Below are 20,365 nucleotides of genomic sequence, written 5' to 3' on the forward strand. Positions count from 1 at the left end.
TACTCTAACTACTAAAATGGTATTCATGTCTGATCTCATTCAGTCAGTGATTCAACCACGAACTCAATAAAAGCACTTTCATTATCACGTTATAGGTCAATAAATTAGGGCTTTAAACTGACAAATGAAGGCTTAGCGAACAAAGCAAATTAACGCTTAAAGTATGAGTAATGTGCAGGAGGGGTATACTCTGGTCACAGATAAATCATGGCGCTTTGATTGTAGGTTTGGGAGTTCAAATGGGAAACGACTTTATTCATTGTCATGGCCAGTTCACTTTGTGTTGCACTTGGCAAAATGTGCTTATCCACACTGACACACGGATGCCAGTGAATGAAGCCGTCAGAGTCCAAGCCCCATTTCAACGTTAGCCAGCAGGGGTTTACTAGCAAACCATCATGGGATTAATTCTTCAGCCACCGAAATAAAGGAAATGATGGAAAGGTGGAAAATACACTGAAATATTTTATGGAAGTGCAGCTACATTAGTTGGGCAGGAGGTTCTGAACTTGTGGGTCCAAAGGATTTTAAAGGTCTGCACAACTCCTCTGGGTATTCACCAAGGCAAAAGGGATCAAAACTCAGCATAGAAACTCAGTCGGTCTCTGGTCTTATTCTATAATTAATTTCATTACCATCACTTTTTAGATAATAAATAAATGCAACATTCCTCCACACACACACAACACATACTAAAGAATAAAGTTTGGTCATGCATGTAGGCTACATAGGCCTACTGTCTTTTCAATAGACTCTTACTTTTATATACTTTTTTTCATTGTGTTGTATTTTGTTTTACACTGTGTTGCACCACTTAGATAGATAGATAGATAGATAGATAGATAGATAGATAGATAGATAGATAGATTTTTTTAGGCATCCAGTTGATTATATGACACATAAAAAATACCATTACCACAAAAGAAGATAAGAATAAAAACACAACCAGTGTCTTGTCCTGTGTTTTCGTGTTGGTCTGTAGTGGAGATGACAGGTGCCAGGCTACACGAGGCCCCAGAGCACCAACAAAGCCCCGACAGAGAGGCTTGTCAGAGGGGCAGATCAGTGACTGACTGTCGCCCCCTTCTGGTTCCGTTTAGTCACAGCAAAGTGTTGCACAGGGCCAGAATGCAATAAAAGTTGTCAAGCATAACGCTCTCTCGATAATTGCTCACACGCAGAACAAAACGAGGCTGAAACAGCAAACATTTGCTCAGGTACAGTTGGTGCTGGCACTTAACTTTACTTGAGTATTTACTTTTTCTGGTACTTTTTCCATCAGCAGTCAAGACAACTGCAGTTTGAAGACTTAAGCTAGCTGGCTGGCTAGGTAGCTGCAAAGATAACGTTTCCTTTGATTTTAATGCAGCAACTTAGCGTCAGTAATGTTGAACACCAGACCGTTTCCTTTTAAATAAGTTAATTTTACTGTAAGTTACTAAGTTAGCTAGGTAGCCTACGTGCATTGTAACCACGGTCTATGATTGTATCTTTATTTAGTGGTAATTTATGCACAATTTTAAATGGATGTGTTTTCACATTGTGGCAGATGTATTTTTTTCTACCATTGCTAATTAAAAGTCTCCAGTCTGTTTAATGTTCGTGACTATGCACCTGTTTCTGTTGCTGTGATGAAACAATCGTCCACGAGGTCGCTGATAAAAACCTGGATATTTGTGCTTTCCTTCCCCCGCACACTGTCTAAACCGCGTTGCGAAAAAAACTCATCTCGTCGGCGTTTTCCGGTGTGAAAAACGAGCGAACCCAAAGCGGCTTTCGGACCAATGACAATTCGAGTTTCGCGGGTATCCGTCTTACGTCATCTTTGTGCTCCGAAAGGACTTCGCTGCTGCATCTGTCGGAGCCATCGGAGCGAAAGGGGGGCTTCCTCTGCTCTTCACATGTCGTCGTCCCCGCCGCCGCCGTATCGTCTGTCTGGGAAAATACCGTCAAATGAGAGCAAGTGTCTGTTTTGGTGGGGGGATTAACCATCCGGAACCGATCGGCTCTGTCTGCGTGAAATAGGGAATGAACGACGAGACAGCATCGGACAGCTGGAAGAGAAACTCTGGGTGCTCCAGGTGAAGCTGCACAGAAGCTAAGCTAGCATAGCACAATGGCTAGTGTGGAGCCAGTCTGATAATTCGTGCATCTTGTTAATGGATTATTTTGAGCGTCTGCCACAACAAACAAGCTGGTATTAACCCGACATGTCGTTTCTACACATTCAGATAGCTTAAAAGTGCCGGATGAGTGACTGAAATAAACAGTTGCCAAACTTGTTTTTACTGTCATTGAATAAACTTCCATCTAGACATGTATGAACCGTTTTGTTTTCTCAGAATCAGCTTTATTGCCAGGTATGTGTACACATACGAGGAATTTGACTCTGGATTGTACATTGCTCACGATGTGCTTACTCGTACAAAAATACAAAATCCCAATAATAAAAATAAAATAAGACAGACTTAAGTGTAGACAAAACAAATATACACACTATGAACAAAAACAATATAGACATTAACAAATAGTGCCGTGAGCAGAGTGCAAAGGATGCAGGAGTATGTACATGTCGGGGGTGGGTGTGATATATAGGTACATATGTACACAGTGCAATGAAGCATAGTGCAAAGGATGCTGGAATAAATAAGTATATCGTGCAGGAGTAATGACTTGAGGTAGGTGGATTTGGTATATGTGCTTGCTAATAACCTATAAGACCTGTAAGCGGAAAGTTTCAGCAATAAGAATACACTTTATTGATATGGCATTTTATAACACTGTAAATAATGTACAAGGTTCTGATTATAGTTTATTAGGTACAGCTAGCTTCAACTAATGTTATTTAACTCACCATGATTAATTAAACTGATTAAAATTACTTTATAACTCACTTTTATCCTGATTTTATTATGTTACTTTGTTATTTTATATATTTTGCTTTTTATATTGCCATCCCTGAGAGCTGCTAAGCTTGTTTCGTTTTTTTAAAACAATGACAATAAAGATCTGTTCTATTCTGTAATAGAAACCCTGTTCAGTATAACAAGGTACAGGGTAGAATTATTTGTCACATTACAACAGGTTGTAAAGTGAAAATTAGTCTGTAACTACCTTCTGCTACGTAGCAGACAAAATACAGTAATACAAAAGCAATCATACAAATGGTAGACGGAAATAAGTTATATTCAGTGGAACAGTGCTGAGGATGAATTTGAGTGTAAAAGTTAACGCTATACAGTTCAACAGCACTATAAACTGCAGCTTCCAAAATGACCAACACCTCTCTTAAAAAGTTTCACCAAAAACAACTTTACAACTTTAATGCATTTAAGACTTATTGCAGGATTTCTGTGTTAAACTGCATTAGGTTTAGTATGTGTACTTAATAAACTGGCAACCGAGTGTAGGTGCGACCATGTAGGTCTGACTGATACTTGTAACATTGCATCCTCTGGTTTCTCAGGATTGTTTTTCCATGTGTTCTTATATACTTTAGCTTTTTGTATGAATGAAATAATCACACTTGAAAAATTATTACTGTGAGTTAATCAAACATCTGTCCTTGTGGTATACAGTCACGCTGATAGTTTTTGATTTGATTCGCTTACGTTTTTGTGTTTTCTACTTCTGTTGGCACGATATAAATGAGTTAAAGGGAATTTTAGTTTATGTTTCACAATGAGTTTTATAGTTTTAAGTAAGCTGGACATTGTGTCTGGTAAGATGCATTGCAATTCAGTGGTGACCTTTTGTAATTTGGGTTAAGTGACCCTTTAATTTGGCTAGCTTTAGTTCAGAAGAAGAATGTACATGTACAATGTTGTCATAGCAAACAAAAAGAGGAGAATACATTTCTCATGCAGAAATCTGCAAAATGTTTTTTTTTTAAATGTATGAATGACACAGTTTCCTAAAGCCCTTTGCAAATGAATCAACACTTTCTTCTCACGCTGGGTTTTTCTTTTGTTTAGTATTGAGCAAATGCTGGCTGTGAATCCCGGAAAGACGCCCATCAGTCTGCTGCAGGAGTATGGAACGCGGATAGGCAAGACCCCAGTGTATGACCTGCTGAAGGCCGAGGGACAGGCCCACCAGCCCAACTTCACGTTCCGCGTCTCCGTCGGAGAGATCAGCTGCACCGGCCAAGGGCCCAGCAAGAAGGCAGCCAAGCACAAAGCAGCCGAGGCTGCTCTGAAGATGCTCAAGGGAGGCCTCGGAGGTCCCGCTGGAGTTGGTGTTGGAGTAGACGGGTTTATTGGGGTTGACGTGTCTGCTGATGGAGACAGGTCAGTTTCAGCTTTTTAGTAAATTCTTTACACCGGCACTGAAGTTAAAATGATAGACAGCCACATGTAGAGTCTGCATCAGCAGAAGTTAGCTGATTAAAACATCCAAGTACTAAATATATCTAATATCTTGTCCAAGCATTAAACAAATGTGAGGTAGAGGTCTGTGTGGTTTCATTAGTTTCTCTTATGTGTTTGTCTTATCTCGTCTTCTGTACAGCTCCCAGTCAGAGATGAAGACCTCAGGCAGTTCTCAGCAGTCTGAATGTAACCCTGTAGGAGCTCTGCAGGTGAATAAACAAAGAGAACTACAGTTGATGAAGGTTATGTTTTACAGCTTGACTGTCTGCGAATACATGCTTTCATTGTGTAGTTAGTCCCAGTTTTGTGTTATTAACAGTATCTGCATAGTTTATAGTATTTGTTTGTTTACTTCTCTGCCAGGAATTGGTGGTACAGAAAGGATGGCGTTTGCCAGAGTACACAGTCACCCAGGAGTCTGGTCCAGCGCACCGCAAAGAGTTCACAATGACCTGCAGAGTTGAGAGATTTGTCGAAATCGGTAAAATGCATAATGTTTCATTCTGTAGAGATTGTACTGCGTGTATTTACAGATTTTGTCTCTGGCGTAGATCAAATCAATTTTTTATAATATGTACATTTTATTAACATGTCATATTTACACTGTGCTCAGAAATACCATGAAGTTGGCCGTCAATTATTAAACATTTAAACACTAAAGCTTAGAAAACAGCTCATTGAAGCTCAAGAACATCATATGTTGTGCCTTTACAGGGGTGCAGAGTAATTCCTGACCTTCATTGATCTAAACTCACAACACGTGAATTGCAAGAGCATTGAACAGTTTCAGAAATATTAACGTCCCATTTAACAAGATGTGGATCTGGCTACCTGGCTGTTCATGCTTATCAAAGTCTTACTGAATGAATATCAGCGGTCATTACTTGTGCAATATTACTCATTATTACTCAGTCTCCTGTTCCTCTCCAGGAAGTGGAACCTCAAAGAAGCTAGCCAAGAGAAATGCAGCAGCCAAGATGTTGTCGCGTATACACGACGTCCCAGTCGACCTGAGGACCAGCAACGACGCTGACACAGAAGATGACACTTTCACCATGGTAAGAAATCCACTTTCTCTGTGCTCCAGTCAGTGAAGAGCCTGCAAGTTATACCATTTGGCACATCACAGAAATGGATGCACACCACTGCATAACATGTAAATAACACTGCAGTACTTCCTACATTCTCAGTTTTGTTCCCTTAATATCATGCAAATATTGTATTTGCGTTACATAATGTTTAATAATGTCTGTCATTTCCAGTTGTTTGCCCTTCAGACGTTATGCAGGACACTATAAGCTTGGCTCCTGACACCCAATTACCTGCTTTCGTACTTATAAATCTTGCTGGCAGATAATAATAGTGTTTATTAACTACTTTGAACATCATCTCCCCTGCACACACAGCACATGGGAAGCAGAGCTGAGTCGGGCAAAAGCAAAGGCTTCAGCTGCACGTGGGACTCCCTGCGTAACTCTGCTGGAGAGAAGATCCTCCATCTCCGCAGCCACCCTCTGGGCATGCCGTCTGACTCCAACTTCTGCTCTTTGCTGAGCGACCTGTCAGCAGAGCAGCGCTTTGACGTCAGCTACCTTGATCTAGGTGAGTTCACAAACATTACAATTACATTCACGTCCGCGGAGGAGAGTTTAACATTGAAAGGTTAAGAAGAAATGTGGAGTCAATGGACATCACAGGCCACATGCATGAAGAGCTGCATTTTATATGAGCATGTAGATATAATAAATGAGTTGAGCTTACACTTTACATATGATAAACTTCATTAGGGTGCAGATTTTTCTCATCTGGTTTACACCATCTGCACCAACTGAGATTGTTCCAGCATTGTGGGTACATTTTGATGGCAGCGTACCACAAAACAAATGGATTGCTGTGTGGTTACTATTACTATCATTATAGATGGAGGAAGTAGCCCGCAGCTGCACAGATGGACCAGAATTTTAAGGCGACAGGTTTACGTGTGGCATATTGTGCTGGATTTACTGGTTGAGTTACTGATATTTATTTGTGCTGGATTTTGTTGAGGAGCCAGCACCCAGTAAATTTGATTTTAAGTTCATATCATTTATCTAATAAATACATATTAATAAATTGTAATTCTATCAAGTAGTAATGCAAAATATTTGATGGTTAGATTTATACAGTGGCTTTTTCTCATCTCAGTTTTCTAAAATTAAAACTTGTGATGAGTAACTCTCATTGTTTTACCTTCTACAAAGAATATGTCTGATCAAATGATCACACTTGTATTAATTTATATGAAAATAATCAGTTGTGACAGCCAAAGTATTAAATGTTCAAACATTAAACATATAGCTGGAATCTGGGTTACTTTATGCATATAAATGTAGGCACTGGCACAGAGAGTGAGTATGGAAAATTGTCAAATCCCCTCATCAGATTTATGAGTTGATATCTGTCAGTGAAATATTCTTGTCTTTTCTTGTTTCAGAGGAGCGTAGTCTGAGCGGCCTGTGCCAGTGTCTGGTGGAGCTGTCCACACAGCCAATCACAGTGTGCCACGGCTTCGCCCCGAGCATAGACGCCGCTCGAGCCAATGCAGCCCACAATGCACTGCAGTACCTCAAAATCATGGCTGGAGGGAAGTGACGTCATCCTCACAGACTCAAACTCGCAGCTGCACAGTGCCAGGATGAATTTCCACTTTGGACAAAGGATGCACTTTTGTGATGAGTTCAAATAACATGAATTACCTCAAATTTGGAAATAGAGACTTTTTCTGTCCCTGGGTGAACCCCTGGAGCCCTTTTTTGGTCACATGGATTTCTTATTATTGCCAATGAAGATTTAGCTTCCCAAAAACTCATGAACCCCCTCTCCTAGACATTTTGTGTATTTGTCAAATTATTTTAAAATGCTTTTGTTTGCTCAGTCTCCATGAGCAGCTCTTTATTTCCTTAAAAAGATCAAGTTTAAAAAGTCTTTATCTGAAATCATAAAAGGTGCTCTTGCAGTGAGTTCCCAAAATCCTGCAGACAAATTCTGACGCAAACGGTCAAAGGGGTTTGTAGAAATTGGGCAACGGAATCACCAATTATTGATGCATCGTTTAATTCCCGTTCACATGGATCTCAAGCCATGTGACGAAACATGGAGAGAAAAGGACTCTGCTGAATCAGTATCAGAGAATAATTGTGACTGCCTTGTTTTCAGATGAGCTCTTACTGAAAATGTAGCTTTTGTTGTTTAATTTGAACCCTAAAAACTCAAACAGTTTGTCTCTGTGATGTTTTTAATGTTGGGCCTTAAAGAGTGCAGTCAGTTGAAAATTACCATGTTATCTTTGCTACATTGTGAAATCAAATAAGGTTTAAAAATGTTGCAAATGAACCCTTTCTAATCATGTTACTCTTTAGCGTTCCAAAAGTAGGAACTGTGATAAGAACCAGATGCTGCTTTAAAATGTGCCATTTAGTCCTATAACTCGACTTCTAGCACACAGTAGTTGCACGAGGAGCTCTATTAATCCATCTGCAAGATGCTTTTCTGATTTGGGTGAAATAGGAAGTACTGCGAGTCTTCTGATGGAGCATTGTTGTCGTTCAATCATTAAACACACTAAAACCATTGTAGACCAGACAAACAAAGCTACCATAAATTCTTATGTGGAGTTTAAATGATATCCCTTAAGAATGTTTTTTGTGCTCATTATGACCAGTACTGTTTCATTTATAATTTAAACCCCTGTGAGATTTCTTTTTCTGTCAGTGCGAGTCCTTTAATGATATTAGAAAATAGATGAAGGTGATTTTCCAGGTTTCTCAAACTACCTGTTTTGTCTTAGTGTAAGGATTCATTGCTTACCTACCTTACTGTGTTTGTAAATTGGTTCATATACTGTCTTGCATTCATCTGACATGAGCATTGAAAACAGTACACAGTTTGCACTACTTAAAAATTTATTATGTCCTTTGCGCAATGCAGGCTGACCATGTTTCTGTACTCCCACTGGTACACAGTACAGAGTATTTTCTGTAACCTCATTCTGAGAAAAGGCAGATCTGTATATTGTTATTCTGATGACTGAAATAAGGAACTAATGGCTGGTTTTTAGTGAATTTTAAGTGCTGACACCATTGAGGTCAATGCTGACATCAATACATTTGAGATAGACTTCTTTCTTGTGGTAGTAGAAAGTAATTATTAATTAAAAAGTATGAGCTCTATGTCAAATTGACTCTGTTTCCAATAAAAACCTTTTTTGTAAATTTTACTGCCAGCTCCTTGTTGTAATAACTTGAACATGCTCTGATTCCTGATAGAATTACCATTCTAATAAAATATGATACACACAGTATTCATCAGAACAGTTTTATGTTTACTTATTTACAATATTCATTCAGTTTTCACTATTAGCACTGTGGAAAAACTTCTTCAGTGTAGGACCTCTAAAAGTTTCGCATGTGACCAAGTCTCTGACGGTACAATGATATCTTAATCTTCTGGGCCTGTTTGAATGGATGCCCTTGCTGGGAAGCACTATCCAAATCCTTAGTTGTAGAAGCTCAAATCTTCTGCGCAGAAATAAAGCCCACAAGCGAGAAGACATGAATTTCTGGGTTTTCTGTCATCTGCCATGTGTGCTTGATGAGGGGCTGACTTCTTCATCTGCGTAGCCACTGCTGTCTGACTGCACGCTGTCGCCCCGTATCACTTCACCTGCACAAGGACACAAACGCTGTCAGGCAGCAACTATGCCACTGCACAAATGCAGCTGCAGTCTGACCTGAATAGAGACACAGTGTTCCTAGTGACAGCCTACACCTGCACAATGACCTGTATACACATCTGCTCACACATAGTACATTCTTTTTCCACATAAATTTGTTTAAACTATTCAATTATTCACACATCAGACCTCAATACAATAACTACAGTGAGCCCAAAGTAAAATATTCAAGTTTAGCATGACATTTTGTACACACACAAATTTGTTTGTACATTTCTACAAACATCCCTGTGTAAACTTGAAGTGAAGGCACTCTGGTCATAGCACACTGTTACAGCGTTGACAGACAACACCCTTTCCTTCACACATTTATCACCATTTGAACTGAGTGGATGCTGTTTTTGTTGTGAATGGCGTCAGCAATTTGGTGACCACACAAACTGCCATTCAGTGTATTAGAAACAGCCATTTTGAAATGATTACTGCAATGTAGCAAAGTGACAGTTGTAACTACTGCCTTTGACCCCTAGTCACACAAAACATGTCACACAAATAAAATATAATTGTACTATACCTTTATATTGACGTTTTTTGGACAGCGGAGAGGTTGTTCTTCTCGATGTTTCTAAATGTCCAAAATCTTCCTCTCCTGCACTATGCACCTATGGAGAGAAAAGGTATGATGTATATGTTATATTCTGTTCTTCTATATATCTGTTTTGACTCTAGTATAATTAGGAAACAATATGTAGGTTATGAAAGGTTATCACAGTTAGGGCTAAACAATGTGCTGTTACACCATCAACATCACCCTGTATGTACGCTTGTGCACAGTCACATGGGACGCTATGGAATAATCTAAACTACAATATTTAAACCCATTTACTGATTGTCAGTGAGTCAGTGGTATCAGTTGTTCATGTTTCATTTCTAATCTTAAAGACAAACAGTCTAATACATCTGATGAATAACATAAGGTCATTTAGTCTGATCCAATCACAATGTGTTCATTGTCTTTGCTAGTATGCTTTGCCCGTGTGACAACTGACCAATCAAACTGATCAAAAGCATTCTGAGAGTTTAGCATACAAAACAGGCAATTTTAAAATCATCTCACTTAAAAATGCATCAAGAAAAGGTAGAAATTGTCTGAAAGCAAATACTTTGGGCTTGGGGCTATTTACTAACAATTCATTGATTTGACCATTACCCATAACAACACATCAAAGAGCCATGAATTATGATTACACAGCCAGAACCACACACGATCCACTGAGGAAAGAGCACATTTTTGATGCTTGCAAAGCTAGAATAATGGTTTAAACTGGACAATAATAACATTAAATCTCCAGTTTTCTGCTGAATTGCAGCTACACAAGATAAATACTACACATACATTCTTTGGAGAATTTTTTGTTAACATTACTATTTATATTGTAAAGAAACAAATATATATATCAATGTTATTTTTTCCACCATCATTCAGCCCTACATTAAATACATTCTGCATGTGTGCGGTACTACTATAACTAGCGTACCTCCTCAAGCTCAAAGGAGTTAACCTGTTGTAGGTTATTGGAGACATTCCCCGGGCCCTGATGTGCCAGTGGTTTCAGGTACTCCTTACATGACTGGGCAGGTGGGAAAGTTGGTGTATGACTGGAACCGGGTGCATTCAAGGAAGAGGAAGAGACATCGTCACCATCCCAGCCACTCACAGTGATGCAGCACTGGGTGGCCAGGACAGGAAGTGATCTGAATGCATCCAGCTGCCTGCCTTTCCCTGAAGAGGCATCATCAACTGTGTGTGAGTCCTCGTCAGGCTCAGAGACATCAGTTTGTATATGGGGTTCATGTGATACAGGACAGGGGCTATCTATGCTTTCAGTCTCAGAGGACATAGGTGGTAAAGTGCTTGTTTTTGGATTACATGTGTGTTGACAGCAGAAAGGCACCTGATGTACACTCTCGATTATCTGTGGGCAGATTAGATCATATGTAACCTTGGCAACTGGTTTCAGATCAGCAGTCTCTGTGTCACTTTGAGTTGAACACGAGTCCAGGTCTGGCTGACGTGAAAGAAACCGATAATCTGTTTCTATCACAGTTTCTCCTGATAATGATGACGCTATAGATGTTCTTACACTGTGAGTCCTGCTGTCAAGGTCTGCTGCCTCATCACTGTTTTCATCAGCATCAGCATTATCTGTTAGTTTACTGCCCTGCATCTCGTTATGACAGATTTCACTTCCATCTTGAGGGGTGTCGGCGTCAGCCACGGTCTCCTGTGTCTTCTCCTCTTTCCTGCTGTTACAGAATCTATCATCATCCGTGACCAGCCGAACATCCACAGCTGAATTACTCCTATTACATTCCCCCAAATCCAGTTTCTTGCTAGCCCCGGTCTTGACTTGGTCCAAAACTATATCCACAACATCGGGGAGGCTGGACCTTTTCCTGGGTGAGGGCTGCGGAGAGGTGGACTCTGACCCGCGGGGAGAGCCTGTGTAGAGACACATCTTGGAGACGGTGTCCTTCAGCCTCTCCACCGGAGAACGTGGCTCGCTGCGGACGCTGCTCCTGAAGCGTTCAATCCTCTCCACAGGCGAGGAGAAAGTGAACTCTGGTGTAGCTAGTTTCTGCAGAGGAGTGCGGGACACGTGAGAGTAGAGGGAGTAGAAAGCGTTGGCCATTGCTGTTAGCACTTGCACTTGTCTGAAACGACCTGCGGAAAGAATAAATTGTAAATAAGAAAAATGTATATGGATCCCATTTCTCACATCAAACTATATTATACAATTCACATAAAAAGATAACAACAGAGTGATTTAATAACTCCATTGTATTACTAGCAAGAGAGAGGCTGGGGTCTTCCTCTCGTATCCGCCGTAGCTGCGAATCCAGGAAGAGGCGGAAGTTGATGCCCTGAGCCTGAGAGGGGAAGGTGAAGAAACGAGGAGGGATGCGTACAGTGACCTGTGGCTCATCGCAGCCGAAACCCAGCTCGTACAGCGTCTCCTCTGCATCCTCCGAACACAGCTGCAGGATCTCCGATATACTGACGTGCATGTAAGAGAAAAAAGAGATACCATTTATTTTTTCTGTTAAAAGGGATTTTGTGAAGCCCTTGGAGGCAAATTTGTGATTTAATTAAGAGAAAGTGCTTTACATGATTATGAAACAAGGGACCAATAAATACAAATGAAAACAATAAAGAGAAAAAGTGATGAATATAATAACAGAAAATAAGAATTTGGACAGCTGAAACTTGTCACACAGGTTATTCAAATGCAAAGAGCCTGGTTATCAGTCTTCAGACCTACAGAGTAACAAACCTTAGAAAGTGCTGAAGGCTCACCTTGATGTAGTTTTACAGGTGGAGGAAGAGAGACAGCTAGAGGCCATGCTGTGACCCAAGTTCAGTGACGGCAGGCATAGAGCCTGACGAGGGGTACTATAGACAAGACATGTGAAAAGCTATAATGCTATGGAAGAAACACACAGTAATTTTAAGCATGAATCTTAATAATGGCAAACCTGGTTACGCTTCAAAATTTAATCAAAGACTATTCAGCTGACGAGCAAATACAAAGCCACAGTGATTTACATTTACACAAGTAGAAGGATGGCTATACTGACCTGCTGATGGGTCTGCTCTGACATTGTCTGAAGGATAGATGCCGTGAGAGGCTTCACGGTCACCACACAGTAAGGAAAAGAAGAAACAGAACAACAGTGCATTCTTTTGAGTGTCTTTAGTATTGATTTAGTAAATTCAGAAAGTCAGAACTTAAAAAGTGCCCATATAATGGGTCGTACTTGAATCTATAATCAAGTGATAAAGGAGTGGTATCTCATTTACACCTCTGAATCATTTTAATAGAAACAGCCTTCCGCGTAAAGGGTTGTAACCACCAGACTCAGCTGGCATTAGGTGTGAATTGAACATGCATTTTGGACTGGAAGTGTAGTTCATATGCCTCTAGAAGTGACTGTAATGTAAGAAAAATAAGAGAGTTCTTCTTGCTCCTAAATGAATTGTGTTCTTGTGTGGAAAAGGGGAAATACAGAATCACTCCTGTCAGTATGGTGAATACAGCAATGTGGATTAATATTGACCATTATTCACTAATTCAATAGCACAATGATCTTCTTTTCTTATATAAGACCACAGTTGCTACTCACCCGGCTTTAGATGTAATTTGTCCACCATTTAACGCAGAAGCTAAAACAAAAAGGAAGAATATGTTGATATGCATCTGAATGTCGGTTTCACAGTTTATTTGCAAACCTGTGCAAATACGAGTATGTGTGTCTGTCTGAATGTGTAACCCTAGTAAAATTTGGATTAACATCATTTTCAGTTTCTGCCTTACCATGCTCACAGACACTGTCATACAGCTGCTGGAGTAATGAAAAACGCGTACTGAATCAGGATGTCATTCAAGGACGAAATGGTAAACTGATACAGAGGGTGTAATGTTATGGATTTCTTTATCAGAAGTCATATCGTAAACTAAAAGGCACTAAGCGATGAAATTAAAGGTATTATGAAATTCTTTACCGAGCTGTTACAAACAAACATCTTAGTCCGACCACTTAAATCATACAAAGAATTTTTTGATCTTCATTTCTGATATAAATATTGTAAGTGTGTAAATACATTTCACATAAAAAACAGAAATCTTCTATGAATAATTAACATTAACATACACTTCCCATTCTCAAAATCTCTGAGATATTACAGTATATATGCACACACAAATGTAATGTTTGTTAACATTCATGATGCAAGCCTCATTTTCCTGTGTGTGTGTGTGTGTGTGTGTGTGCGCGCTTACCATCAGCACCAAGACTCAGCTCGTCGTCAAAGTTGAGCACAGACTCTGAAGAAAGACCCACAGTCATTTAAGTCATTACATAGGTTCATTATATGTTAATCACAAGTCTATGTGCTATTGGTGTGCAGTGGTGGAAAGTAAGTATACTTACTCAAGTACTGTATTTTGGTATAGATTTGAGGTACTTATATTTCCATTTCACGTTATACTTCTACCCCACCACAATTCAAAAGGAACTATCGTATTTTTTACTCCACTATATTTACATGACAGCTTTATTTACTAGTTACTTTACAGATCAAGATTTTACATATAAAACGATTCTATCAAATATGATGCACTGTTGTAGGTTAAACTACTCAACTGAGCACGAAAATAAAATATTAAAATTATCCCCATCTTCACCAGTGACAACAGTAAAATGCTATTAATAATCTGATAATATAATGTACAATAGTTTAACACTCAGAAGAGCCATTTATTCTGAATTCAGAGTATTTTTACTTTTGATACTTTGAATGCACTTTACTGATAATACTTACATCTTTTTACTCAAGTTACATTTTCAGTGCTACTTTTACTTGAGTAAAGGATCTGGTTACTTCCTCCACCACTGCTGGTGTTTATGGACAGGGTTTGAGACAAAAGGAAAATGTTTTTTGCATTTATGACATGCAACAGTAAATAAATACTCACAGTAAGTCGTTCATTGTTATTCATGACAATGGCTTTATTTCAGTTCATACTCACCAAAACTCAGCTGAGCGCCATTTTCTGAGCGGGCCTGCAACCTGTAAGACAAATCCAAATATTTAATGCATAAATACACTCGCACATCTATACCCGGTCAGTGTCATTTGCATGCTTCTCCTATCAAATAAGTGATTGCGTTTGCATAGATAGACTCATTTGGAGCATGATAGCAATCTAGCTACAGTATATGCTTAGAGCTACTCCCTAATCAGCTGTCAACATGCTGCTGAAGCCTGTCAACTTCCTCTTACAGAAATGGCTGCATGCTAAGCAGTATAAAGATCAACACCTCCAAACGGATCTGGTCATTTTCATTTTGAGTTCTCAGAATGCATAAAACATCACGCCACTCCTTTAACTTTCTCAGCATTAGGAGCCAGATGCTGACACACTGTGTGTGGAACCTCACTGACAACCAGCAGGGCAGCTTCCATTTCAATTACTGTAATAGGAGACATTAAATAATGTCTGTGTGTGCTGACCTCCTTCCTCCAATCAGTTTCATAAGAGGAACTGTTATTTCCTTCTAGTTCTATAATTATTTTACTCTAAACCACAAGGAAATCTTGAAAAGTTCAAAGGGCTCTCAGTGTTTCCCCTAGGATCAGAATAGTTTAAAACTTCAGTGTTTTCCGAGTTTAATGTGAGCTTTAGCTGAATGTTTTGGTGTTGGTGGACATAGTCAGGGTGGTGGGGGGTTTTAGGGGTCCTCCCCCAAGAAAATTTTACATTTTCCAATGACAAATATGTAATTTCACATCACATTGGGCCATTATTTTCACCATATGTCTGAACAAAGAGTTGGAAAAGCTAGAGCAGGTAAATAACCAACAGCAAAAGATCAGTCTACTGGGGAGGAACTACAAACTTTAGATTTGGGGGAAGTTATTTGGTTGGTTATGATGCTCTCCACAGTGATTTAATATTTATTGCACAGCATGTTTTAAACATCACCCCTTAAAACCCTGTTAATATGACCTGAGAATCGTTACAGATACGGTTGTTCATGTTTGCCTTTTGCACATTAAAATCCAAAAAGAAACGTCTCCTCATTAGCTTAAAAGGACTAGTTTGCATCACTAATTTGCTTTACTAGCCTCAGCTCCAGACAAGTAGGCAGTAATAAAATACAGCTACCAGTTACTTTCTATTGAGCTAATGTGAAGTTACATAGCAGCCAAAACACGCAACCTGCTGTTGAAGCTTTGCTGCTCAGCTCAGTAAAGGGGAGGGGGATGCTAACTTAGCGCTAACAGGCTTCACTTTTTCAGCAGGTGAGGAAAGAACAGACTTTTCTTGGTCTTAAGAAGCCGACACACTTTAACCAACACCGTACATTTACTGCCAGAATATTTTCCTCCGCTCGCGTTCACCGTCACTTTCTGCAGCGAAAGCTAGCCAAGCATTGTGTTGCCGTGCTCCCACAGTGTGCGAGTGAAAACATTTGTAGCACATAGTTTAATTATCGTGGGAAATTTTATTAGCGGCGGTCATGATTTGAATGTATAAAGGGGAAACACTGGCTCTAGTGTGCTATTTTGGAGAAACAGCTTCAGCAGTGGAAGACATGTTGAAATGTTTGCATCTACATCCTGACTATAATCAACATCGCCTTATGAAGCTGTCTGCATGTATGTCATTGGTCTAGACAGCCACCTGTTGTGTCAATCAACACTTGCGCATCTCCTGAGGACTCTAACATTACGGTTTTTAAGGTCTAAAATAAGCTTTTTTCCACTCCAATAGAACTGTAAAAAAAAGAAGCAACGATTTAGGCTATTGTGGCGCAAACTGTGGCTACCATGTCACACCGTCTTCCTGGAACACCTGACATCAGAGAGTTTCCACTTTCTGCTCACTGTTTGTTGAACTTTTTTTCCAGTGACACATTGTCCTTCAGAGCCTATTAAGAGTCAATGCTCGAAGAAATATCATCTTAAAAAAAGTAGTAAAGCAAGCTGACTCACCCGCAACCCTGGAGCCAGTTCTCAATCTTTCCTGTGAAGCATCCTGTGGAAATCACACTTAACTTTATGAGTAATCCTCATTAAATAAAACAACTCATGTTGTTCTTTTACTCTATTTAAGAGTTCTCTTTATCAATAAACATAAGACGATGGACACATTCTGTTGTGAAAAATCATGATTCACTCAAGACATTTTCATCACTTTTCAGCTGGATGTTGGATGGATGTTCCTTTTGTATAATTTATAAGTAATGGCAGACGTTACAATGATGATAAACGGGGCACAACATCTCCCACTACTTCCCCTAAAATCTTCACTTGATCACAAGCATCCTCAAGCATAAACTCTAAATACTGGACAGATATGTGCCTATGTGGTGGGATCTCTCACACTCTCCCATCTTTGGACTCACCGTCTGAAAATACATCGTCGTCTGCTATAGAGGCAGAGGGGAGGTTGCATGGCGGTCCATCTGGGTCCAGCTCCTCCAGAGTGAGCCACTGCCGGCGGCTGTTGATCCACGCTCGCCGCCTGACTGTGGACGACGGGCTCTCCATCGCCTCACTTCACAGACAGCCAGGGAACATGGGGTTGAAGCTACAGGGGCAGAAGGATGATGAAATATAGATAATATTTCAGTAATGATTGGTTTAAAATACAGAGACTGACAACATTTTACACTGACGTTGCGCTTTTTAGATTATCAACAGGATGCTTCCTCATTACTGGAATTTATCGGCGGGTTGGATGAGCCTTTGAAACAGTAGACTGAGGTGTGACACTAAAACTCTGACAGATGAATTACATTCTTTAAACATGCAGCAGCCCCCACTTCTATGAAAGAAGAATCACTCCATTACTGCTTTTCAATGGATATTCGTCCGTCTTAAACATTGCTGAACAATTGTGGCCTACTTCAAATAAAGTGCATACAAGAGAGTGAAAAAATAAAAGAATATAGTAGGCTAGTTATTGAAAACTATGTAAGGATGTAGGTATAGGCTAAAGGAGGGCAGACATATACACATACACACAGATACAAACACAGAGTGACAAATAGAATCCATCCAAAAACCAATTGAAATGAAAACCTGCAAAGGATGAATAGCATATATGTCAAAGTCCTAGTTATCTAATGTACGAGCCCAACCATGCAGCCAGAAGTACAATTTTGATGAACAGAAAACATAAATTATAAAATAAACTTTTCTCCATAAACAGCAAAAAGGTGTGTTCATTGTTAAGTTTTAGCTGAATAAAGAAGGCCTCCTAAGAGTTTTAAAATCTCCCATTCAAAGCAAAATAGGAATAAACTTGACAAAAGAAAAGCAGCTTTTACCTTCATGGACGCAGGTTTCAGTTCTGTCGCCGGCGCTCTTTCTCACGCTTCCTGTTGTCGCAGGCTGAGGTGGCTGAAACTTATCTGCAAACTCTCAAACTGCATCCAGCTTGCTCTTGCTTTCACTGATTAATTCGCGATTAGGCTTCGAGTTTCTGGTAACTGCTTCTCAGCCATGGCAGCTAGCCTACATGGTTCGTGGTTGCGCGCATCATCACAGATGATAGGGTTTTGAGCAGCCTGTAGGAAGTGACTTTGCATCTCATGTGAAATACAACCGTTTTATCAGCGTGGGCCGCAGCTGCGACACATCCTGCAGAGACACGAGCAGGCTTTTTTGGAAATGGCAGGTAAAGGTTAATTATGCAACAGAAATGATTAAAACCATAAAAACAACGTCATTCGTAAGATAAGCAAACTAAGGCCTATAAACTGCAGCGCAACTCCTAAATGACACAAATAGCTTTTATCTTTGTTAAATGATGACTTTATTATCCATCCGTGTTGATATTTTAAACGACTTTATAGCTTTTTATTTTGGGGCCTGTGTGTGTGGAAATAATCTCTTACCATGAAATGCTAACTGACAATAAATTGACTAATAATGTTTTACGAGAACTTCTCTGCACCATTTTCACTAAGTCGCACGTTATAAAGGGAACATAATAAGTGACTAATTAATGAATATTTAGCCTACTAATGCTTTATAGATTAGTTATAAACTATCAGACAATTTTTCAGTTGCCAAGGTGTGGCTGCTGTTTGTCCTCCTTCACCACACGGTCCCTTTAGTTCATCGTATGATTTTAGATGAAAGCTTTTAGAAAGATAGATGGTAGACTGACTTGTGAATTTTTCATGCCCAAGGAAAGTAGTGGAGAAACAGAAAGGAACTAAAGGGAAGTGGTCGGGAGTATCTAAGCGCATTTACACAACCACTTCATGCATATAAAGCAAACTTTATTTATTTTTAACCCATTCAATATGTATTCCTTGCACTATGTTTGTTTACAAGCTACAAAACAGCCTATATGTCTGGTCATTGTTGCTTTTTAATATATATTTCTATATCCAAATATTTTTCAACTACTTGTACATAATAATTCTCTGTTTATTTTTATGCCTCTTTGTTCAGCTTTTTTGTCCTTGTTTTAAGCTGTATGTCTATTTCTGTCTTCCTGTAAATTGTTCTGTGCATAACATTGAGAGCAACTTAAAACCGGAGTCACATTCCTTGTATGTAAACACATATTTGGCCAGTAAAGCTGATTCTGATTCAAGTACTGTACTTAAGTACAATTGTAAAGCACTTGTAGCTACTTTACTTGATTTTTTTACTTGGCACTCTACTTTACCATTAGACTTTATGCTCCACAGATGCATTTGATAGTTGAGGTTACTCCTTACTTTGCTGAAGATATAGGGCTGAATTCCTTTCACTTCCTGGTATTGTGCATGCTGGATCACTGTCAGGGCTTACTGGGACACTTGACTAGAACAGAGCCATCATTAATGTTATTAGTAAGACCTGTGTTTTTCCTAATGAAAGTATCTGCTGTGAAAAAGGCATATCGTAGGCCTACATAGAAACTGTTGTAAACTTATAAAATATGTTTGTTATAGATTAAACTACACAACAATGTGAAAAGTAGTTGAAATTACCTCCATGTTGACAAACTACAAGAGTAATATGCTGATTAGGCTATATATTAATGCATCAGTTATAATTAATGCAATAATATAATATAGGCTATAATAACACAGTGGGCATTCTGCTGCATGATGAAGCTATACTTTTGCTACTTTAAAACATTATTTAGTTCATTATGGGATATTTACATTGTGATATTGCTACTTTGGCTACTTAAGTAAAGGATCTAAATACTTCTACTGATAAATAAAGTCAATGCATGGTGCACTGGCAGCCAGATGCTGTAAACTGAAATAATACACTAATAATAACTAGTGTAATTAGTTATTTTACACAGTGTATGGTTTGACCTGATTGGGGGTGCGTTTGTGTAGAGGCGGGCTGGAAATATATAGGTAAAATAGTCACATCTGTGACTACTGAAGCAACATCAAGGTATTTGATTTCTGACAGAGTTGGGTGGATGCAGGCTTGGCCTGAGGAAGGACTCCACCCTCTGTCCTGTTTACATGGGCACATGTGCTGCTTCACTGACAGCCCCCTCGCACATCCCAATAATACAAGCCCTCCCACAAGCGAGCCATTTTCTCCTCCCAGCTCAGTTACAGCCAGTGTTTGAATGTGATGAGGTCTCTTCTCCTCCACCCTGACCGACTCCTCCCGCCTCCTTGCTGTTTTCCAACCCACAGGGCGCCACCAGGGAGTGGCCAGTGGCCACGGAGGCAAGACTTA

General features: G+C 39.6%; 2 protein-coding genes across 6 annotated transcripts; one reads left to right on the forward strand and one right to left on the reverse strand.

Moving 5' to 3' along the window:
- Window positions 1-1,135: 1,135 nt before the first annotated feature.
- tarbp2 (TAR (HIV) RNA binding protein 2) lies at window positions 1,136-8,625 on the forward strand. 4 transcript variants are annotated; one of them, XM_038696063.1, is made up of 7 exons: window positions 1,136-1,217; window positions 3,975-4,289; window positions 4,510-4,579; window positions 4,734-4,851; window positions 5,283-5,428; window positions 5,777-5,972; window positions 6,844-8,625. In XM_038696063.1, the coding sequence occupies exons 2-7, from the start codon at window positions 3,985-3,987 to the stop codon at window positions 6,999-7,001; spliced, it is 993 nt and encodes a 330-aa protein (XP_038551991.1). In that variant the 5' UTR covers window positions 1,136-1,217; window positions 3,975-3,984; the 3' UTR covers window positions 7,002-8,625. The 4 variants fall into 4 exon arrangements, with proteins under 4 accessions (XP_038551991.1, XP_038551987.1, XP_038551990.1 ...); XM_038696059.1 differs by lacking the exon at window positions 1,136-1,217 and adding an exon at window positions 1,842-2,081; XM_038696062.1 differs by lacking the exon at window positions 1,136-1,217 and adding an exon at window positions 1,843-2,081 and having other exon boundaries at window positions 5,301-5,428.
- tespa1 (thymocyte expressed, positive selection associated 1) lies at window positions 8,294-19,465 on the reverse strand. 2 transcript variants are annotated; one of them, XM_038696042.1, is made up of 13 exons: window positions 19,390-19,465; window positions 17,983-18,295; window positions 17,056-17,240; window positions 16,643-16,685; window positions 14,673-14,713; window positions 13,923-13,967; window positions 13,267-13,306; window positions 12,721-12,771; window positions 12,440-12,535; window positions 11,931-12,139; window positions 10,620-11,806; window positions 9,656-9,743; window positions 8,294-9,071 (listed from the first exon to the last, which is right to left on the reverse strand). In XM_038696042.1, exons 3-13 carry the CDS (start codon window positions 17,198-17,200, stop codon window positions 8,980-8,982), a joined length of 2,037 nt encoding a protein of 678 aa, XP_038551970.1. In that variant the 5' UTR covers window positions 17,201-17,240; window positions 17,983-18,295; window positions 19,390-19,465; the 3' UTR covers window positions 8,294-8,979. The 2 variants fall into 2 exon arrangements, with proteins under 2 accessions (XP_038551970.1, XP_038551971.1); XM_038696043.1 differs by lacking the exon at window positions 19,390-19,465 and having other exon boundaries at window positions 17,983-18,790.
- Window positions 19,466-20,365: the final 900 nt, after the last annotated feature.

Source organism: Micropterus salmoides, unplaced genomic scaffold (genome assembly GCF_014851395.1).
Source record: "Micropterus salmoides isolate LMB-PRFRI ecotype aquatic unplaced genomic scaffold, ASM1485139v1 Ms_hic_scaffold_4, whole genome shotgun sequence".
NCBI lineage: Eukaryota > Metazoa > Chordata > Actinopteri > Centrarchiformes > Centrarchidae > Micropterus > Micropterus salmoides.